The 23,975-nt window shown below is 47.7% G+C and overlaps 1 protein-coding gene across 2 annotated transcripts in view; it reads right to left on the bottom strand.

Annotated features, from left to right (window-relative positions):
- Window positions 1–1,112: 1,112 nt before the first annotated feature.
- LOC140394929 (ADAMTS-like protein 5) overlaps window positions 1,113–23,975 on the bottom strand; it is a 235,106-nt gene continuing 212,243 nt past the window's right edge. For both annotated transcript variants that reach the window (XM_072482128.1, XM_072482127.1), the window contains exons 9-13: window positions 20,300–20,463; window positions 11,234–11,435; window positions 7,151–7,258; window positions 4,388–4,459; window positions 1,113–2,270 (exon numbers count right to left, since the gene is read on the bottom strand). In XM_072482128.1, coding sequence (XP_072338229.1) covers window positions 1,963–2,270; window positions 4,388–4,459; window positions 7,151–7,258; window positions 11,234–11,435; window positions 20,300–20,463 — 854 coding nt within the window. In that variant the 3' untranslated portion in view covers window positions 1,113–1,962. The remainder of the gene's footprint in view (window positions 2,271–4,387; window positions 4,460–7,150; window positions 7,259–11,233; window positions 11,436–20,299; window positions 20,464–23,975) is intronic.

The following is a 23,975-nucleotide window of genomic DNA, read 5'->3' as shown; positions in this document are numbered from 1 at the left end:
GGGTGAAACCCACGCAAACACGGGGAGAATGTGCAAACTCCACACGGACGGTGACCCAGAGCCGGGATCGAACCTGAGACCTCGGCGCCGTGAGTCTGCAGGGCTAACCCACTGCACCACCGTGCTGCCCTGACATGCTAGATGACTAATTCACAATGAATGAAACATTTCATCTGTGCCTACTACAATTAATTTCTTCCTTTCCAATACAAAAGATCTCCTGAAAACCCTAATGCTGTAAAAACCAGTTCACCCCCAAAGGGAATCTTGCTTCCTCAGTTTGTCGGCAGGTGGGAATACATTCAGGCAAGCTCTTTTATATCGGCAACCAGTTCCCTTTACCAATACTTCCTTTATATTACAGCCTGCAAAGTCTTTACCTGCGCTACACAGTGACTCTTGAATGCTTACATCCTGGTCTTCTTTTTGCAATACTTCCCAATTTAACTAGTCGTGATCACCTGGTTCACAGATTTCCCACATTTTATTTGTTTCCGCGTGGCACTGAACAATTGGTGTCAAGTTCCGAGGAGAAGTCATATTAGACGCAAAGTGTTTCTCTCACCACAGATGCTGCCGGACCCTCTGAATTTTTCCACCCTTTCCTGTTTTTAAATCAGTGTTAATCTTTACTTTCTGTCCTACTCTATTTTCTTACAGCCTCTTGCCTCCTCCTCTCCTTCGTGTGTTTAATAAACTTTCCTTTGCTTCTCTTCACATCCTGCCCATTCGTTCAATGTTCAGCATTGTTAATTTCCGTTGTCTCTCTAATCGCAATAAGAGGTGGCTGGAGGGGCGGGGGGGGGTTTCTGTTTTTGTTACGAATGTGCATGATATCTGATCCTGTTTATCAGTTGTAGCATAAAGTGATAATGGTTTAAATATCTTAAACTTGAAGGAATGCTAAAGAAGCAGTTCCTCCTGCCACTGCAAATGGTTCCTTCAATCAAATCCTCTCAATTATTCGTTGCTAACTTTTCATTGCAGGCACAGGTTTCTGATCTGCCTGTGCTCTCCAGTACATAACACCTTTTCGTAACCTCACAATGTTTAACTTGGGTCTAACATCGTGGAGTGTGTGTGAAAGTCAGGGAAGAAATGATTCAAAATAATTAAAGTTTGTCAATTTTAATGACAGTGTACAATAAAGTATTTAAAAATGTCTTTGATGCTTAAATACATCATGTACCATGCAAAGTGATTAGCGTCAGTATACTAGCGAGATACTTAATATACATATTTAAATAGCTGATATAAAAGATTTGGCATCAGTACAATACATCACCCAGATTTCAGAACATGCCAGCTATAATAAAGACTGCCAGTCCTTAAAGAAATGGGATCCATGCAATGTAAAACTGTCCAAACCGAGGAGCATCCTTCAGGAAATAGAAATCCCAAATACATTGGGAGTAACTTTACAGAACAATTAAGTGCATTATTCTTTGAGGTGCAGTAGAAATATTGTCATTGTGCTCCAGTCACAATAGTGTAATATTGGGTTGGTCTGTGGTTTACACGTCTAACTTCTGCCATTATTAACAATATTGGGCGTACTGGTACCTTGCATATTGAATAGTTCATCATAGAGAACATTCCTTACAACAAAACCAGACAGTTAGTCAAGATTGACCACATATAAGCTTCAGAAAGCTCCCACTAGCTCTTTCCAATATGAAGTATATGCTTCATTACAACAGAGGATGGACCCATTTCCAATAATTCAGTATCACTCATTTTTGCCTTGATCTACACAGTCATCATCAAATAGCATCTTCCAGTGATTGCTATTGGTAGCTTAGAAAGACGTACTTAATATCGGCTGTGAGTAGTTGCTTATAGGAAGTTTGTACGTAACTGATGGAATTATATGGTTTTCCTATGCAATGTCACGAGTGCTTCCTAGATACTATCCAATATAGGACAGGGTTGTAAAATGATAGCAGCATAATTGACTTCCCTTTATGAGTACCGATGACAATATTTATTAATGTCTCGCAACATCAAGTCTTCCTTTGGCTGCCACAACTTTACAAAACTGTTGTGCTCCAATAAGATTCGGTTCAATGTCTGTTCAAAGTTCACGTGTCGTCTTGCCATCATAATGTACTCCCGCTTCTCCAGAAGATACGGACAGTCACATGTGTTGGGTACCCAGATGTATTCCCTGTGCACAATGGGGTATTTGTTCTTGTATGTTTGCCTGACCTGCACATCGTATCGAGTCTCGGACCCCACAATAGTCTTTCTGAGGATTCGCCCACGAAAAACTGGTGAGAGAGTGAAGAAAAAACATTAATGGACCAAAGTCGGGGTAGGTTTCAGGTGATTTACTCTCTCCCACATTCCCTTCCTCAAGTCTCCAGGAGACTTCTCAGGAGAACAGACCTCTACCTCACTCAGTTGGCAGCATTCCCACTGTTCAAGCCATGGGTTCAACCATTGTCACAGATACTGGGCGGGATTCTCCGTTTCTGAGATGAAGTGTTGACACCAACGCAGAATTTGTAGACTTTCACGACAGAAATACTGGCCCCACACCTGGACTGATTCTGCTATTATTGAGGGACTAGCACTGGTGCCTTGTGGAACACAATCAATTCAAATGAAAAATGGTGCGGGATTCGCCGGGTCCATGACTGACACCCAGGAGGCTGACAAGCTGCAGCCGCACATACACATTACACCCCCCACACACACTCATCCCAGCCAACAAGATGGCACTAGTTGTGCTGGAGCGCTCCCATCCTGCTGATGGGGCAGCCAGGGCCAGAGGGCTGGGTGGACACCTATACGAACGATCTAAGTTCAAAGTGAGCTGTTAGCGGTGTGCGCAGCTGCATGGCTGCCTTGCCGGCTGCGGCAATGGTGTTCCGTGCCCGACCATCCCGACCCCACAGCCTACACCATACCCACCCCCCTGCCCTGGCAAAGCCCCCCTGCCAGCAGCACAACTGTCAGCACACTAAGGCGATGTCGGACACTTTCCCTACCCCCTCCCTCTCCCTCAGCAGCCGCCATACCAGTTTCACGATTTGTGAACGCACAAGTGAACCTTGTTGTCAGGAACTCGGCCCATCGGAGGCGGCGAATACCGGGTCGGGCCCGCTAATGATATGCAAACGGTGTCTACTGTACATGCGTTCCGGACGCACTGACGCCGCTGTAGAGGTGCATTTCAATTTGGCGTCAAATCGGCGATTTTGGAGTCGGAACCAATTCTCCGTCCAATCGCCTTTTCCGATTTCAGCATTGGCAAACAGGGAATCCCACCCTCTACCTTTTGGACCAACATTAAAGTGAGGCCAGACGTGCCGAAAGATCCCATGGCATAATTCAAGAATTATTCAGGCAGTTCTTCAGCGGTGCTCGGTAACATTTTTTCACGCCTGTGAGTGTTTGCTGTGCTCAAATTGGTTTGAAGTGCTGGCCTATCTACAAGCAGTGACTGTACTTCAAAAAATGATACATTGGGTGAGATCAACAGTGTTAGTAAATGTAAAACAGTACGCGACTTATCGCCACTGTGTACATGTAAATACCTTTACAATGGACGGCACTGGGGTGAAACCCATAAAGAATAAAGGTTCAGTGAGTGTTAGCTGAGTATTTAACCGTGCATGCCACCATGCTTGTTAACTCTAGGGCCAACTTGCACATGCACAGGCTTCGTTCAATACTGAGCGAGTGGCAACCCTGGTTGATTTTCTTCCTCTAACTAGCTCAAGGACACTGAAATAATCGCAGAAAACCTTCTGACACCTGAGCTGAGACGAACACTAGTCCAAAAGATGTGCAGGTTAGGTGGATTGACCATGCTAAATTGCCCCTTAGTGTCCAACGATGTGCAGGTTGGTTATGGGGTGGGTGAGGGAGTAGACCTAGGTAAGGGCGCTCTTTCGGAGGGTGGGTGCAGACTCGCTGGTCCGAATGGCCCTGATTCTGCTCCGTGGGGATTCTATGAAACCAAGGCCGATGCTAGGACTTTCTCTGTGTGGCGTTTTTGCACATTGGGCAATGTACTTACCTACCAGGGAGATTTTACTTTGCATTACTGATAGTTCCTCTGATACAGAGAGACAAATTCACTGATCATGCTTTCCATTGAGGAGCCCTCTGATAGGGAGCACAGATAAGGCTAAAGTGCAGTAGTGTCAATTCTGCAATATGTGCCCCCTCAGGGCCTGGCTTGATGCTGAGATCAGTGAATACACTTTACAGAATTGACCTTTGATACAAAAACAAACATGAGAGACAATTTGTAGAACAGGATTTCATTGCACATGAACGCCAGTGCTCATTATGGGTCCAAGAAATAAATTCATACATCCTGCAATTAGTTCCTCATACATTAAAGTAATGGTTTTATGTTTTATTGATATCTTACCAAAGTCTTTCTGGCAGTACTGTTTTATCCTTTGAGATTTTCCTTTCGACTTCTTACACTTTCTACAGTAACCTAGATCAGGGATAGATGGTAATTACTGAAATGTATCAGTCTATTTTATCGTAGTGCTCATCAACATGACAGTTAATGCATAATAATAATAATCTTTATTAGTGTCACAAGTAGGCTTACATTAACACTGCAATGAGATTACTGTGAAAATCCCCTCGTCGCCACATCCCGCGCCTGTTCAGGTACATAGAGGGAGAATTCAGAATGTCCAAATTACCTAACAAGCATGTCTTTTGGGACTTGTGAGAGGAAACCGGGGCACCCAGAGGAAACCCACGCAGACACGGGGAGAATGTGCGGAATCCGCACAGACAGCGACCCAGTGGCCGGGAATCGAACATTGGACCCTGGCACTGTGAAGCAACACAAGCTAACCACTGTGCTACTCTGCCGCCCATACCACCTATTCGAAGATTTTGCTTAGGCACCAAGTAATTAAAGCTCATGGCAGCACAGTGCTTAGCACTGTTGCATTACAGTGCCAGGGATCTGGTTTCCAGTCCAACCTGGGGTGACTGTCTGTGTGGAGTTTGCACGTTCTCCTGGTGGTTCCTCCTGGTACTCTGGTTTCCTCCCATAGTCCAAAGATTTGCCGGTTAGGTGGATTGGCCATGCTGAATTGCTCTTAGTGTCCAAACATTGGGTGGGGTTACAGGAATAGGGCAGGGGATTGGGCCTTGGTGGGGTGGTTTTTCGAAGGCTCGGTGCAGACATGATGGCCCGAATGGTCTCCTTCTGCACTGTAGGGGTCCCATGATTCTATGAAAGAAGGAGGATAGACCCATTAGACTGTCAGCGAAGAGATATTGTTCAGAAGGGACATTCAGCTTTTCGTGATCGCAGATAGGAGAAGGAGGAAAATGCAGATCCAGTTTAAAAAAGAGGAAAGATTCCCTTTTCCGTGGACTGGGACAGCGCCAGTGAATCTTCTCAGTGGGATGGGTTGATTGGGAAAGGAGTTGCTTCGGGTGAGAAACCAAGGGATATGTTTGCCCAGCCTTCTCAATGGGTGGCGAACATCTCTCCACCTCGTTTGAGACCTTAAAGATCTGTGGATTGCGCACTTTTCCGCGCCTCTTCCCACTTTTGAAAATGCCAGCTGTGGCTCTTTTCGTCACACTCTCGCCTCTGAGTCGGAAGGTTGTGGATTCCAGCTCCACTTGAAAATAACAATTAGTCCTGACACTCCAGTACTGAGGGAGATCTGAGCTATCTTTCAGTAAAACCAGACCCTATTTGCTCTCTTGGGTGGATGTAACATTTGAATAAGAGCGGGATAGCACTCGCTGGTCAATATTTGTCTCTCACTCAATTTCCCAAAAACAGATAGCGGGTCATTACCACATTGCTGTTTGGGGGAGTTTGCTGTTTGCCTATTGGCCGCTATGTTTTCTACATTGCAACCATGACAGTACTTCATTGGCTGGAAAGTGCTTTGAGATACCTTCTGGTTTTGAAAGGTGCTAATTAAATGTAAATCTTCCTTTCCTGCTCCCCCTGGTGTTTGTACCTCGGTATTGCGGAGACCCTCATGTTTGACAAAGTAGCACAGCAGGTGTGCATTGGGCTTGGGGGTGAGACAGATTCAGAAAGACTGTGCAGTGAGGTGACAGGAAGTTTAATATTCATTATTTCTTTCTGGGTGGTAACAGTTCAGCAGCTGACAGGAAGCTCGCTCACTGGGATACCGATCTCCCAATGTTAGATAGAGACAACCGATTAAGGAATGTGTTTTGACTGTTGCAAATAGCTTTGTGTAGACATGTTTCTGCTGGTGAGACTTTCAGGTTTTCTCTACAATTCACACGTCTATTGTAAGAATTTCCACGTCACATAGTTCCATGCAAGGTATAACACCGTCTCGGTTATGGAAAGCCAGTTATGTTGTTATATTATTTTCCTCTCTATAAAGACAAACATGGATCTCGTGTTCAATGACATTTGTGGTTGCCTTTTCACCCTTAACATTCAAGCAACTCAAGATCAAGCTATGAGAGAAAAAAAACAACATGGTTGATTTAGCATTGGTGGAGAGTGCACGGCCGCCATTAGTAGCGGAACTGTAAATAAAGAGCTTGTTTGATTTGGCTACAAAGAGCAAACAAGAGACTCTGTGTGTGGTTAATTCTTTCAACGTTTAAGAAATTCTCGAAACGCCATTCAAGGTGCCTCGCGTCCATATAACAAATATCGGAATACTTTGTTGGTAATTGATAATTCACTTTGTAGGGCGCTGAAATACTGTAGCGGATTGAAATCACAATCCCATATTAAGGACAACCACCTTAGTGTGTTCATAGGAACATGAGTCGCCCATTCAGCCTTCATGATTTCAGTATCATTGGTCAAGGCAGCTATTAACCTTTCAATCCCAATTCATACCTATTATAACCCCCTTGAGACAACAATTACTGATCTTCCAATGGGACTTATTGAATACAAGCTCCCCATATAAGGGTGGAAACCCACCACCTGGGGCTTGTCAGATTAATGAATAAAAGCAGGCCCCAATCAGGGCCTGGCCAGATCTATCTTCCTGTTGGGTCTACAGAGTGTGAGCCCAACACCTATCCCGCACCAGCCCAGGACATCCACCGGCAGCCATGTTGTTTCCTGGGAGAGGCAGATAAAACCGATCGGAAAGAAACACAAAAACCTGTGTCACGCAGTGCCTTTGACATTTTCACTCACCGGCCTGAAGGATGGTGGACTGGATGGGATCCTCCCTTGGTAATATATTTTGAAAATGATTATCTTGATGGGGATGCACTGGTGGTCGCTGAGCGGGATGAACCCAGCCTGAGGAGAAAGAAGGGAGGGGGGAGAAGCAGGGGGCCAGGAGGGGGGAAAAGATAAGTCAGTAACGCAAGAACTTTAAAAACCTGCGTCTATCCAAAAGGAGTTCCTAGGGTGAAGACAATTCCTCCAACACTCCTATTTGTCAGGGTCTCCCTAATTATGTATCTGCCTGTGACTCTCCCTCATGTGCAGAGAAAGAGACCCCCTTATGCACTGACCTGATCTCTCCGCACATCTTCTCCAATGGGTAGTGCTACACTCCGTATGCTTCGTCCGACATCGGTGTATTTACATTGTGTCCTATGTTTTTTCATGGACGGAGTTCAGGAGGTTGAGGGGAGATCTAATAGAAACTTACAAGATAATAGAATGGCTTAGATAGGGTGGACATAGGGAAGTTGTTCCATTAGCAGGGGAGACTAAGACCCGGGGGCACAGCCTTAGAATAAAAGGGAGTCACTTTAGAACAGAGATGAGGAGAAATTTCTTCAGCCAGAGAGTGGTGGGTCTGTGGAATTCATTGCCACAGAGGGCGGTGGAGGCCGGGACGTTGAGTGTCTTTAAGACAGAAGTTGATAAATTCTTGATTTCTCAAGGGATTAAGGGCTATGGAGAGAGAGCGGGTAAATGGAGTTAAAATCAGCCATGGTTGAATGGTGGAGTGGACTCGATGGGCCGAATGGCCTTACTTCCACTCATATGTCTTATGGTCTTATGGAACGATCTGTCTGGACTGAATGCAGAACAATACTTTTCACTGCACCTCGGTACACGTGACAATAAATCCAAATCCCAAGTGAAATATTCCTGAATGAATCCGGGATTGTGAGAGTGTCTAAAAGGCCATGGGAAAACCTTCATTGTTTTCCAGGGTATTATTTTAGTCCTTCATGGGGTGTGGGTGCTGCAGGCTGTGGGTGTGGGTGTGGGTGCTGCAGGCTGTGGGTGTGGGTGTGGGTGATGCAGGCTGGGCCAGCCACCATTTATTGCCCATCCCTCATTCTCTGCAATTAAGTCGCATTTAAAAGTCAACAGATTTACTAAAGGGCATTAAAGAAATAGGTGGGTTTTTACTGCAATCTTTTCATGGCTATCATTCGACTTTAAATTCCACGGTGGGACTTGAACCTGCGTCTCCCCGAGCATCACCCTGGGTCTCTGGATTACTAGTCCAGTGACTCCAATTCTTCTTTTTTTAAATTTAGAGTACCCAATTCATTTTTTCCAATTAAGGGGCAATTTAGCGTGGCTAATCCACCTACCCTGCACATCTTTGGGTTGTGGGGGCGAAACCCACGCAGACACGGGGAGAATGTGCAAACTCCACACGGACAGTGACCCAGAGCCGGGATCGAACCTGGGACCTCGGCGCCGCGAGACTGCAGTGCTAACCACTGTGCCACCGTGCTGCCCTCACTACTCCAATTCTTCCCCTGTCTTTCACACGATGGGATGTGGATGGACGACAGATTTACATCCCTAAAGGACATTAGTCAACCAGATGTTTTTTTTTACGACAATTGGCAATGTTTTCATGGTTAATTCCAGATCATTTTTTTAAAATTCAAATTTCACCAGCTGCCATGGCGGGATTTGAACCCTGGTCCACAGAGCATGACTCTGGGGGTGGCATCCTCTGGCCGCGTCCGCCCGGCGATCGAAGAATCCCACCCGAGGTCAATGGAGTTCTCCATTGTACGCGGCTCGCCCGTGGCGTTCTTGCAGTGGGTGGTGCAGGCGACTCCAGTCCTGGGCCTCTGGAATACTAGTCCAGAGACAATACCACTCTGTCACTGCCCCCCCATATGGCATTGAGCGAACAGCGTAGACAGGCCATTTGGCCCAATATTACATGCTAGTATTTATGCTCCACACAACTCAAACTCCGCCAGCAAACCCATCTATCCCTTTCCTCCTCGTGTACTTGTCCAGCTTTCCATCAATGGGATCTGTGGTACTCACCTCAACCACCCCTATATGGTAGCAAGTTCCACAGTCTAGGGACTCTCTGGGCAAATAGGTTTCAGCTGAATTCTTTATTAGATTAATTCAAGACTATCTTATGTTTTTGAACATCAAAACATTCTTTGGCAAAAATGGAGATTTAAGGAGTTGCAAAAAAACCCAAAAATTATTTCAAGAGTGGTGTGGTGTAGTGCACTCAGGGAATCCAGGTTGCTATGGCAACACACTTTAAGCACAGCTAAATCGCCGTAGTCCCAGATGACCAGAGGCTGCTTTCCCCTTTGAGGGGACAGCTGACTGGTGGTGACTTAACCTGAGGACGGTCAGGTGAAGGGCAAGGTTGAGAAGGCAGGGCCTTCATGAATAACCTCAGCCATTACGGGAATTGAACCCACGCTGCTGGTCTCACTGCATCATGAACTGAGCTAAAACAGTCCCCATCCACTTTTACCACCTGCCATTGGCGTGTGTTGGAAGAATTTACAAGTTAACATTTAACTTGTTGGGCCCCATTGTGAACGCAATTGGCCGTCAATTCCCGGGGTGGGATTTGAACCCAGAGCTTCCAGCTCACAGGCAGGGACGCGAACCAAAAAACACCATAAGACCATCGTAGTTCAATAAAAAGAGTTTCTGCAACTTTACAGGGTGAATTTACTGATCATGTGTTCTCATTGACAAAACAATGAAGGAGGGTCTCAGATTGGAGTGGGGCCTGGAACACAGCAGGGCTAATTCTGTGAGCTGCACTGCCTGTGAACGATGAGTACACTGGGAGTATGGGAGCACTGAAGTTACTCCATTGTGCAAAGTGTATCAAGATGACCATGGGAGAAGTGATTCCTGTGTTCATTCAGTTCTCTCGTTTTGTGTGAACCTGTGATTCCTTGTAGTTCAATGAGATTGCTCATATGCAATTGTTTCTTATTTCAAATGCTGCTGGCCTGGATTTGCAAGGGGGGCGGGGGGCGCAGCAATCTATCAGTGTTCACTATCATTACCGCACACCCCAAAATTGTGGGCAGCACGGTAGCATTGTGGTTAGCACAATTGGTTCACAGCTCCAGGGTCCCAGGTTCGATTCCGGCTTGGGTCACTGTCTGTGCGGAGTCTGCACATCCTCCCCGTGTGCGCATGGGTTTCCTCTGGGTGCTCTGGTTTCCTCCCACAGTCCAAAGATGTGCAGGTTAGGTGGATTGGCCATGATAAATTGCCCCTTAGTGTCCAAAGTTGCCCTTAGTGTTGGGTGGGGTTACTGGGTTCTGGGGATAGGGTGGAGGTGTTGACCTTGGGTAGGGTGCTCTTTCCAAGAGCCGGTGCAGACTCGATGGGCCGAATGGCCTCCTTCTGCACTGTAAATTCTATGAAAAAAGACTGACTGTAGCTTTGGGCCATGTATACACAGATTAGTGTGGAAGTCCTGAAGCTATGACCTGTCACTCAAGGCTTTGCCACGGGCTCTGCTGTGACTACATTCCCCCCCCCCCCCCCCCTCACCACCCCACCCACGCTCGGCCAAGAGATCCGTGAAATTGTTGAGAATATCTCTATCTTGCCCCCACGTCCCTGTTAGAAACTCCATGAAACGCCCACCTAATGGCTTCAATTGGCGACAGGGTGGGAGGGCCATTTTCCCGTCAGAGCCTTGATCGGCTTGCAGATGGGAAGTGGCGGAATCCCCGCCCGCCAATGTATCACCCGATTAAATGCCCTCGCTGCCTCCAAATCTGCCCCATGGGGAAGGTTTAAAATGCTGCCTGCCGGATGGGTCACCTTGGGATGTTTTGCTGCGCCTCCTGGCGGTAACTTCTAGAACAGCACTGGCCGAGACCAGGCAGCAGGCTGGCCCCATTCAGGTTTGAGGCGCGTTCAAAATATGTGCGAGGTGATGTGACATAAGTGGGGGTGGTGGTGGTGGGGGTGGGGGGGGAACAGCGATGGAAAATGGCTTCTACTGAAATCGAAAACTCTAGCGATTGCAGGAGGTTTGAACAAATGGCTGCAATTTACCTGGGTGGACATCTGGCTTTCTGGTCGTGGTGGGGGCTGTTGTGGTCTGTGTCCAGGGCAGGTAACTGAGAGGATGGTCAGCCTCTATCACAGCAATCTCAGGCTGCCTCAGCGGACTATGGCCCCCCTGGTAATGACTGTAGCGTTCATTGGGAAGCCAGAACTCGTATTCGATACCCAAGTTTCCCTCTTGCAGAAGAACCTGTAACACAGTAATGATTCCGTGAGCCCATTGAGGTGGAATTGCAGTATGTGAAATGATCATATTGAGAGTTAATTTATTCTGTGTTAATTTCCTTCACCTGCTATTTGTTAAAGGCTCATAAATAGATTCAGGTCTCAATTAAATTATTGGCCAAAATATTTTATGTTAATTTAGACAGTGTTTCATTTATATAATACCTTTCACAAGTTCAGGACATCCTCAAAGTGTTTTACAGACAGTGAAATACTTTAAAAGTGCAATCGCTCAGAATGTCAGAAACTCAGAAGCTAATTGCTTACAGCAAGGTGGTAAATCAGTAATTAGTTATAATGATGTCTGTTGAAGTGTGATTATTGACCGGGATCCTGGGGAGAATTGCTCTGCTTTTCTCTGCATCGGAGGCACAAGATCATGTACATTCACATGAATGGCCGGACAGGACTTTGATTAATGCCTCAGCCAAAAGACTGTATCGCTGACAGTACAGCACTCGCTCAGTATTGCATCGGGATGACATCTTAAACGTTGTCTTCAAGTAGCCCGAGTTTTGCATGAGTCCATAATTTTGCGATTGAAAGGTGAGTGTGTGACCCAAGTGATCCATGGCTGATGTGGAAATAACAATATCGCAAGACATGATTTCACCAGATGATTCGTTTGTTATTTTCCATCTGGTTAAGCCCACCTCTTCCACACTCTCCCCCCTTTGGATCAGAAAATGGGATAATCTGAACACTTGACTCTCCGCCGACCTTGTTACTGATGACCTTGGTTTGATCTGCTAGAGATGCCTTTGGGCTGTGTCAAAAAGCCATGTAACAGAATTTGTAGAATTCCTAGCCATAGAGACAAGGAGCTTTATCAAAACCTTTCACGGGACTGGGAGGCAGTTTGGTGAGGGGGGTGGGGGTGGAGTGTGTGTGTGTGGTGGGGTGGGGGGGGGGGGGGGGGGGCGGTGAGGTCAGTCTCCAGTTGAACCTTTGTAGATTCCCACAGAATATCTTTAAAACAGTGAAACTTAACACAAGCCAACATTGCAGCATTCGGTAATGTACTGACAATGGCCCCTCCGTGGTTAGATGAAGGCACACAGTGTGATGTTACCTTACTAATGCTTAAGAATTTGCCAGTAGTTTCTTTGTTCATTTAATAACAACCTTCAAGTATTGTATGGGTTTGTATCAAAATAGCAGGAATGAATAAATTGCTTATTTCAGCTTGCTAGTTTTTGCGTTGTATCACTTCACCTCTTTCAGCAAGGTTTTGGGATATGGTTCAGATGGTGTGGCAGTAGTCAAGTGTTGGGAATGATTTATGTGTGGTTTGGTCAGTTGATTTAACAGCAGACCTCAGATTTTGGTCTTGAATCAGTGCTGTGTGAAGATTAGTATGGAAAAGCTTAAAGTATTCATGAAAGATTCTTTGATCTGGTGTTTAGGTGTCAACTGAGTTCAATAATTTCAATGTCATTAACCAATGAAACGTGAGTTTGTAGAATCCCTACGGTGCAAAGGGAGGCCATTCGGCCCATCAAGTCTGCACCCACCCGCCGAAAGAGCACCTTACCTAGGCCCATTCTCCTGCCCTATCCCTGTAACCCCAGTGAACCAGCACATCTTTGGACACAAAGGGGCAATTTAGCAAGGCCAATCCACCGAACCTGCACAGCGTTGGACGGTGGGAGGAACCCGGAGGAAACCCACACAGACACGGAGAGAACGTGCAAACTCCACATGAGCAGTCACCCAAGGCCGGAATTGAACTCGGCTCCCAGGCGTTGTCCGACAGGATTGCTAACCACTGTGCCACCGTTGCTTTGTTCTTTTCCTTGGGATGCTCAATGAGGTTTTTTCCCCTGAAGGATTCATTTGGGAAGGGCTCCTGTGTGTGTTGAACCAAATTAAACCCTTTTATAAACATGCACGTTTATGGTTTTGATGTACATCATGCGTGAGGAAACTATTCTCCTTTTTCATATTATCTTCTGACTGGAATTTGTTTTACTTATAAATGGTGCATCAACAGTGGGTGTGTTAAATCTTGCTGGGTCTATTCTCTTTGGAGCAGAGAAGACGAGGGGAAAGTAATATAGACGTTCATAGAATTTACAGTGCTGAAGGAGGCCATTCAGCCCATCGAGTCTGCATTGGCCTTTGGAAATAGCGCCCTACTTAAGCCCACTCTTCCACCCCATCCCCTTTGGGCTGTGGGAGGAAACCGGAGCACCCGAAGGAAACCCAAGCAGACACTGGGAGAACGTGCAAACCCAACGCAGACAGTCACCCGAGGCCGGAATTGAACCCGGGTCCCTGGAGCTGTAGAACATAGAACATACAGTGCAGAAGGAGGCCATTCAGCCCATCGAGTCTGCACCGACCCATTTAAGCCCTCACTTCCACCCTATCCCCGTAACCCAATAACCCCTCCTAACCTTTTTGGTCAGGAAGGGCAATTTAGCATGACCAATCCACCTAACCTGCATGTTTTTGGACTGTGGGAGGAAACCGGAGCACCCGGAGGTGTGAGGCAGCAGTGCTCACCACTCTGCCACTGTGCTGCCCGTTCACTAACTATCAAAGCTTTTGATAGGGTTGGACTGGTTCACTGGCAGGAGAGTTGCATGTTTAAAATAATCAGCAAAAGAGTCAAGAACCTTGGAAGGTATACAGCACAGAAAGAGGCCATTTGGTGCATCGTGTGTACACCGACTGTAGAATGAGCCACCCTGCCGAATCCCACATTCCATTTGTTCCAGAGTCCTGCAGGTTACAGCAGCTCGGGTGCAGATGCAAACACATTTTAATTGAGTTGGAGTTCTGCCTCGACCACCCTTTCAGGCAGGGAGTTGAAAACTGCTACAATCCCCTGGGGTGAAAACACTTTTTCCTCACTTTAGTAACTTGAGGAAGCAAACGAAGATTGAACATTCATTTATTTTAACTATATACAGGGGTCTGTGTGAAGAACATCCCGCTCCCAGTACAATCCTTGCTGGGAGGACTAATCTGTCTAGGCCCTGCTTTGGGCAGCTTTTATCGATACATAATCAGCCTCTGCTTGTGCTCCATGAGTCCCGTGGAAAGGTCAATAATGGATTCCCTGTGGTCATCGTGGAGGTTATGCCACACCCCTCCCCCAAAAGCCTGAAAATCCCCCATCTGCCGGCAATAGCTGGGGGGGCCTTCTGCTCCGCTTTGTCCATGGCTGTGCCCCTGCCTGAGGCGGTTCAGGGTCGGGTGGAGTGTAACGGTTCGCTGATCACTCCTTCCTGGCTGACCGCTGAAGAGGGACTGTTTGGGCTTCAGTCGCGACAAGCTGTCATCCGCTGGTCCTTCTGCCTCCATATCAGATTCCGAATCTCCCTCCTCCTGCTGGGGTTGGGCGATGCGACCCGTGGGGCTGGGTCCCCGGGCGGAGGGGTGGTTCCTGATGCGGCGGAGACACCAATGCTGCCGGTCGGTTGTCGAGACGTACGGGTTCCCGCTTCATCAGGTGGTCCAAATGCTCTAGCCCGACCTTTCCCAGAACACGCACCTTATAGGATAACGGACCCGTTTGTTCTAGTACGACATCTGGGAGCCGCAGCGCTCCATCCCCAGAATTGCAGGCGTCGACAGCATCCCCAGTGTGAAATGTTCGCCCTGGCGCCCTCAAGTCGTGGTCTCATTTCTGAGTTTCCTGTTGTGCCTCTACATTGTCGCCAAGACTCGGAAACGTGAGACTCAGCCGGGTTCCGTGTCTGAGGCCCATCAGGAGCTCTGCAGGGGCCACTCCCGTTGTCACATGGGGCGTTGTGCCATAATTAAAAAGGAACCTCACCAGCCGGATATCCATAGATCCCGCGGATTGCTTCTTCAAACTCCTCCTGAAGGTCTGGACCACCCGTTTTGCTAAACCATTGGAGGAGGAATGGTACGGAGCGGTCCGACCGTGCCGGAAAATCCCTCACTGGTGAATGGCGACCCATTATCCATCACCGTTGTGCTGACAATTCCCTGGAGCTTCTCTACCGTGGCCCTGGACGTTGTGGAGGCCACCTTGCACACCTCCAGCCACTTCGAATGGGCATCCACAACCATGAGGAACGTAGAACCCAGTAACGGTCCCGCAAAGTCCACGTGGAGACGGACCCATGGACGTCCTGGCCATCCCCACAGATGTCACGAGTCTGCCGGTGAGAGTTTCCGCTGTTCCTGGATTGCCAAGCAACTGCGGGTGACCCTCTCGTTGCCCCCATTGATGCCGGGCCACCAGACATAACTGCGGGCCAACATTTACATTTTAGAGGCAACCAGGTGGCCACTGTGAAGGTTCTGCAGCAGGGGGGGGGGGGGGGGGGGGGGGGGGGGTGACCACCCATGCGCCTCACCCATGCGCCCCACAATACGACGCCATCTTCCATACTGAGCTCAGCAAATTTCTCGGTGAAAGGCCGGAGGGTCACCAGAACGGCCTCCTTCTTCCCGCCACTCAACAGCATGAGAGGAAGCTTCACCAATCCCGTGTCCTGCAGTGACCACGCCCCTACCTGAGAAGCCGTCACCAGCAAGGTATCCATGAAATTCAGGACCGCAATTACCTCATCCGCCACGGGTGGGGATGGGGCGCGCACGGCCAGCGGCGGACAGCTGAGGGCATCGGTGTGGGCAATCCGCATTCCTGGGCAGTGTCGGAAGGACAATTTGTACGCTGCGAGCAGGAGCATCAAACGCTGGATCCGAGCTGATGCACACTATGGGATTCCCTTATCCTCCCGGGGAAGGCCGAGCAGCGGTTTGGAGTCAGTTATAATGACAAAATGTTTCCCCTAAACGTACTGATGGAATTTCTTTATTGCGAAAATTACTGCTAAACCATCCTCCTCTATCTGAGCGTAACGTCGCTCTGCATCCACCAGAGTCCTCGAAGCAAACACAATAGGTTGCGATGCAACCCTATATATTGTAGGGGGAAGCAACGCAAGTCCATATTAGAGGCCTAGCCGGACCATAATGTGGAAGAAGCTGTGTGGAAGACAAACATTTTTTTAACAGCACCAAATGCTTTGTCCCGTGAAGCGCCCCAGCGCCATTCCTGGTCCTTCTGCAATAGCACATGGAGCAGAGCCAACGGAGCGGCCAAACTGGCAACGAGCTTTCCGCAGTAGTTGACAAGGCCCAAAACCGACAGGAGCTTCATGGGGTTCTTCGAGGTCGGGGCTCCTTTTCTTGCGCAAACCATATCCTCCACTGGGCGTAGACCACCCCTGCCCACCCTGAGATAGGTCACCGCTTTAGCGTGGAACACACATTTGTTCCTCTTCAGCCGGGCGGCGACATTGAAAAACTGCCGGAGCACTTCCTGAAGGTCATCCATATGTTCCTTTTCTGTAGATTACGTAATGAATACGTTGTCCAAGTAGACAGCCACCTTCGGGAGGCCCATCACAAACTGAAAGATCTCCAGGGCCAATGAAACCCCAAACGGGACACGGGTGTATCAAACAATCCCCGATGATTATTAATGGTGACAAACTCTCTGGACTCTGGGTTGCAGTTACACATGACTCCAGCCAATCTGGTGTATAAATCTTCTACACAGGGCATCGGGTATTGGTCAAAACACGTGGCCCTGTTCACAATGACTTTGAAATCGCCGCAAAGACGACAGTCTTTTCGGGCTTCATTACTGGCACCACAGACGCGGCCCACTCCTCAAACTGCACTTGCCGCATTACCCATTGCTTTTGCAGGCACTGAAGTTCTGCGTCGACCTCCATCAACAAAGCATTAGGTCTCGCCTTGAAATATCGAGGTTGAGCCTCAGGATCCACGTAGATATGGGCTTTGGCCGCCTTTACCCAGACCTTCCTGGAACACTTTGGGGTATTTACCCAGCAAGTCATATAGGCTGCCGGTGCCCATCCGAAAGACCTGTCACCATTCGAAACGAAGGACCCATAACCAGTCGCACCCCAACAAATTTGATTCTGGTCTCTGACTACAACCAACGGGAGTCGAACCGACTGCTGCCAATGCATTACCGGAGTCACGGTGGTCTCCACGATTTTCAAAGGATCCGCAGTGTCGGTTGCCAATCGTGCCTTGGTATAGCGAAGCATCAACTTTAAATAATGGTATGTTAAATCGTTACAATGTTAGGTCCCAAGCAGAAACTCCCGGCAGTCAGGCGGTTCTGTGAGCAAGTCCGGAGTTTCTTGTAATGCTCGTCGCCAGTTTAGTAACTTGAGGAAGCAAGCGAAGATTGGAGGTTAAATTATTTTAACTATATACAGAGGTGCGAAGCAGCATCTCACTCCCAGTACAATCCTTCCTGGGAGGACTAATCTGTCTCGTCCCTGCTTTGGGCCAACTTTTATATCAGAACATAACGAGCCCCAGGCAGATGGCCTCCACTCCCCGCTCTCTATCTGGGGAGCTCCACTCCATGAGTCACACGGGGAGATCAATAATAGTTTCACCGTGGTCTTCATGGGAGTTATGACACTCGCCTCCCCTCTATCTCTTTTACCAATCACTGTAAATCTCTACCCCCGGAGTCACTGATCTCTCTGCTCAAGTAAATAGGCTCTCCCCATCTACTGTACCCAGGCCCCTCACAGTTTTGTACATCTCGATCAAATCTCCCCTCAGCCTCCTCCAATCCACGGAGAACATCCCCAGACTATTCAATCTTTCTTCACAGCTGCAATTTTCCAGTCCTGGCAATATCCTCATACATCTCCTCTGTACCCTTTCTAACTCAATTACATCCTTTGTGTGATGAATTGACCAGAACTGCGCACAGTACTCAACTTGTGGCCTCGCCAATGTTTAGACAGTTCGAGCATAACCTCCCTGCTGTTATATTCTATGTCTCAGCTAATAGATCAAAGGATTCAGAGGGCTTGATCTGAATGCATTGCCTGAAAAGATGGTGCAATGGGATTCAACAGTAACTTCCGTAAAAGGAATTAAATCGGGCAGCACGGTAGCATAGTGGTTAGCACAATTGCTTCACAGCTCCAGGGTCCCAGGTTCGATTCCCGGCTTGGGTCACTGTGCGGAGTCTGCACGTCCTCCCCGTGTTTGCGTGGGTTTCCTCCGGGTGCTCCGGTTTCCTCCCACAGTCCAAAGATGTGCAGGTTAGGTGGATTGGCCATGCTAAATTGCCCTTAGTGTCCAAAATTGTCTTTTAGTGTTGGGTCGGGATTACTGGGTTATGAGGATATGGTGGAGGTGTGGGCTTGGTTAGGGTGCTCTTTCAAAAAGCTGGTGCAGACTCGATGGGCCGAATGGCCTTCCTTCTGCACTGTAAATTCTATGATTCTAAATGTGTGCAAGTTCCCCTCCAGGACTCACACCACCCAGACCCGGATCTATATCGCCGTTCCTTTACTGTCGCCGGGACAAAGTCCTGGCACTCCCTCCCTAACAGCACTGTGGGTGTACCTACACCTCCTAGAGTGCAGAGTCCCACCGCCACATTCTCGAGGGAAAAGAGGGATAACAACAAATGCTGGCCTTGCTGGCGATGCCCACCCCCGTGAAAGAATTCTTTTTAAACTTGAAAATTGGCGGGGCCTGGGGGAAATACTTGATTCGATGCCACTTTCAAGAAAACCAGCAGAAGCACAATGGGCAAATGGCCTCGTTCTATGATTCGAAAAGACAAGGAACCTGCAAGCTGACAAACCTGACAAGAAAATATTTAATTTCTTCCGTATTTAGAATAAGGTCATGTATACATTCTTACACAGGTGTCGATGGTTTTGTTATAAATAATTAACAGAAGGATTCTATGTTCCTAGAAACTATTTATGAAGTTAATGATAAATTTGGCTCAGCAGATGACATTTGTTTCAGCAGCTTTCTGTCTTTTCTGAACTAGCATTGGGTTCTTTCTAAATCTTTGAATTGTGAGAAAATCAACTTGAGGTAAAAATGTCATGTCAGCAATTATTTCTGATGGTAAGGTGGCCAAGGTGATTAAGAAGGCACATGGCCTGTTTGCATTCATCAGCCGGGGCATTGAGTACAGGAGTTGGGAAATCATGTTGCAGCTGTATAAAGCCTTGGTTAGGCCGCATGTGGAGTATTGCGTGCAGTTCTGGTCACCGCATTGTCAGAAGGACGTGGGAGCTTTGGAGAGAGTGCAAAGAAGGTTCACCAGGATGTTGCCTGGTCTCCAGGGTGTTGGCTCTGAGGAGAGGTTGAATAAACTAGGATTGTTTTCAGATGGAGGCTGAGGGGAGACCTGATCGAGGTCTACAAAATAATGAGAGGCATAGACAGGGGGGGGGGGGGACAGCCCAAGACTTTTTCCAAGGGTGGAAGTGTCAATAAGGGGGCACAGGTTCATGGGGAGTGGGGGAAAGTTTAAGCGTAGGTTTTTGTCGCAGAGAGTGGTGGGTGCCTGGAACGCGCTGCCAGATGTGGTGGAAGCAGGCACATTAGCAACATTTAAGAGGCATCTGGATGGATACACGAATATGGAGGAAATAGAGGGATACGGACCGAGTAAGGGCAGAAGGTTTTGTTTAGTTAGGGCATCATGATGGGCACGGGCGTGGAGGGCCGAAGGGCCTGTTCCTGTGCTGTACTTTTCTTTGTTCTTTGTTCTTAAATCGCCGAAGGCAGCAGAGGATGAATTTAGATGTTCTTGTGAGTTGAGCAAAGCATCCCAAGCGGAGTTTGATTGGCTGTATAGGGACACCGCATCAGGGCTTTTCGGGCTCGGAAGAGCCTGTCGCAAGTTTTTGGGGTGTTACCATCACGGCTGCTAAAGTCCCACCGGTAGTAATTGCGCAAATAGTGACCGACGTGTAACAAATCACTTTCCGTGAGAAATAATCGCCACACATTTTACATAAAGATTTGTACCATCACACGGAGATCCTCTGCGGTCGGTCCTGCCGCTTCAATAGTCTCATGGTTGCCAGCAGAACGCTTGTAGAGCACTTTGGTACCAGCGACATCAAATTCCCCGGGCCAGTCTATAACCCAGTTCCCATTAATCACGTAGTGATTTTTGCCACTTATTAAGGCTGCAGAGAGAAAACAGAAGCGTTGCAACGAAAAATGTAATTGCTCATAATCAATGCAATCAAAAATAGAATTATCCATAGTTGTGGGACTACATATTGACCACTGATCTCCTACACCATGGGATGGGGCAATGGAATAGAATCACTACAGTGCAGAAGGAGGCCATTCAGCCCATCAAGTCTACACTGACTCTCTGAAAGAGCACCCCCACCCGGCCCCATCCCCGCAACCCAATAACCCCGCCTAACCTTTTTGGTCACTCAGGGCAATTTATCATGGCCAATCCACCTAACCTGCACGTCTTTGGACTGTGGGAGGAAACCGGAGCACCCGGAGGAAACCCACGCAGACACTGGGAGAACGTGCAGACTCCGCACAGACAGTGACCCAGCCGGGAATCGAACCTGGGACCCTGGTGCTGTGAAGCCACAGTGCTATCCACTTGTGCTACCGTGCTGCCCCATCTAACCTGCACATCTTTGGATGCTAAAGGGGCAAATAGGCTGGACACGTCTAGGTCACGGACATCAGTGAAGAGCAGTTTGATGGGATGATAATCTCCTCTGCTTACTAAATCACGGCACAAAGCCATGGATAACGTGGCACACAATTGCCATCTCTTCTCTGAAAAGGGCACAGGTTGTCTGGTGCGGGAAATGGAGAAATGCCAATCGAGGTGGGAGGTCATCTGAGGTTGGATGACGAGACATTTATTTGGTGCAAAGCTTTTCTCAACAGTTGGCAGAATTCAGCTGATGGAGATTATGCCAAAATGGAAATTAATGTCCAAAAGAATTAATGCTCAGTTCTAAAAACCTTGGTACCTCAAATGATATTTCAGTTGGGAGATGGATCACAGTTTCCTAACACACATTGAACAGGTTCTCCCTCAAGGGACTGTTTCCCCTGATTGTATAATTGATGGGTGAATGAGCCAAGCTGGTGCCATTTCCACAGGATTCGCCAACATCATGTCTTTGCCCAATTGGGTGGTACACTTGACCAAGGCGGGGCTAGCCTATGGTTCTGACCTCCTTCAACACAAATACTTCCCTCCATTTCAGATTGCATGGATGAAACTCATCACCCAAGGGAGCCCGACATGGAAATGTCAGGCAGGACATGGACGTTCCATTGGATTTCTCAGCCTATTCTCCAATGTTGTAGCTGAAGGCCTGTCCCAGCAGACAGTGTTTTGTGCCACAAGATGTATCTACACATGCTTCCAGGTAGATCCTCCCAATGATCTCACGTTTACCGATGGTCATTCTCCTCCAAGAAATCGGACATTTGCAGTTTGCGGACCAATGCCACAAGTATTCTTTTCCAACTGTATTTGTACTTAAATCATTAGAAAATGCATTAAAGTCGCAGCAAAGCCATTAAAACTGCAAACTCCGGTGTCAAGGGCATGCCAAATGCTTTTACCATCTTATTTTGCTCTCTCGGCCTGCCAGGTATGGACTTGTACCAGGTAATAACTCCGAGAAGCCCTTGATGTGGAACACTGGGAGCGTGGAATTAATCTCTTGGCTGAAGAACTCTTGGCTGAAGAACTAATCGATAAAGACTACACGCGCCACCTGACAATTTAACGAGGCAACTTTGAGGAAATATAACCTCATGTTTTGGGATTGTCGGTATTTTCTCACTCCCCACTGGGGATCCAGGATTTCAGAACCATGTGGCTGAACACCATAATCAACACTTTCCGAATCAGAGGGCTCTGGAAATGCTCAATAATGCTGACATGTTGCAACGGGAATGTTTTGTTCTCGGGTCGCTGCTGTTCAATTACTTGTGAGCTTAATCTGAATTCATCACCTGTACTTGGTGGACTCTTTTGTTTTCGCTCTCCATGGGACAGATTGTAGCCTGATCACACTCCGTCTTTTTATTGTCTAAAATGGAGAACGGGGTCCTATTTATGTCTTGGCACCCAATTTAATTATTAACAATTAATTATCGCCTGAAGCAGACAGGAGGACCCTTTTCTAATGGGGCCAATGCAAGACTATCACCCCCATTGTGCAACCATTCCCGCCCGTTATCTGTGCAGAGGCGTTGGAGTGCCTCAGCAGGATTCATGGTCGAAGAGCAGAAAGCAGCTCAACACCATTAAAGACTGGTTTAACCAGAACTCCAACAACGAGCTCTTCCATTGTTGTCATGATCGGAAAGTTTGGAAGAGCACGGTCCCCTAAGCCGCTTGGCATGGCACTGAGGAAATGACTGCCCATCATGGCTGGGCAAAGACCACCCCTCCTTTGGAATTAGCAGCATACGTGTGTACCCACCCTTTCATGGGCCAATGATGTAATCTTAGGGATAACATAACTCCCATCGTCAGTACTCCTATGACATAGGACACCTTCGTTGGTTGAGGATGATACAGACCCAGGAGGTTGAATTAACTGTTGAAAGAGAAGACTTCCTTTGTTGGAAGATGTTTGATGGGTGAGATAGTTCTGAAGGGGACAGGGGACAATGTGGGCCTAACACATTAATCCACAAGCAGCATAACCTGTCAACACTCCCACTCACATCATCCACTTCACAGGCAGCGTATCCCGTCACCCCCACTGACCCACCAACCTCTCCCCCCACTCCCAGCACCCTCGCTTGCACCATCTGTAGCTGCTTTGTTTATTTTGCAGTGTTTTTTAGATAAGTAACATACAGGAAGCTTTGCCAGGACAGTTTTTGAAATCGAGATCGGAGCTGCTGAGAATGCCCAGGAGGCACAGGGACCAGAGACCAATAGTAAAAATAAACAACTTTTATCGCGTTCCACAAATGCTTAGTAGGATTGTTTACTTGAGGGCAGCAGAGTACGAGACGGATTGTGGAACCCGCGCCGACTTCTGTGATTAATCAGCCAGAGAGGCCAGGGAGTCATCTGAAAACTTAATTCAACTAATCGCATGATCCAGAATATGTCCAGTGGCCAACGGCATCCATGGACGTCAAAGCAGAGACTTCCTCGCTCTGACTCATTCCCACCTGGGAACTCCAGGTTGCAAATTCGTCAAATCAACTTTTGCCGACCGTATAACTGAACTTCAAAGGCTTTAGGACCGCCAGCCTTAAAATAGCTTTGAATATTTGTCGGTGTGTACAGTTCGCGCAGGGGCTCCAGGTTGCTGTGACAACATGCAGTGCTGTAGTCGGCTATGGATAGTGATGGCAGAGGCTCCATCACATGGCTAGGCAGGGCTCTGTCCCAGTCTTCAAGCCTGTCTTTGTGTTGGAAGTATTTGTAGGTTGATAGTCAACCTGTTTGGCCAAGTTAAGAACACGTACATCTTTCCTGGCCATCAAATCCTGGCGACTTGAGCCTGGGGCTTCTGATTTCGAGGCAGTCATTACCCACTACATCACAAGTGCTCCCTTTGAATACTTGGCTCCAATACAACTAAAAATCATCACAAAGGCCTCCGACTTGAACCATGATCTCAAAGCTGTGGAACTCCTTACCTTCCTCAACCTTTCCATCCTTCAAAAATCTTCA

Source organism: Scyliorhinus torazame, chromosome 18 (genome assembly GCF_047496885.1).
Source record: "Scyliorhinus torazame isolate Kashiwa2021f chromosome 18, sScyTor2.1, whole genome shotgun sequence".
In the NCBI taxonomy this organism is placed as follows: Eukaryota; Metazoa; Chordata; class Chondrichthyes; order Carcharhiniformes; family Scyliorhinidae; genus Scyliorhinus; species Scyliorhinus torazame.
Note: the sequence above shows the minus strand (reverse complement) of the source record. Positions and strands in the feature narration are given on the sequence as shown.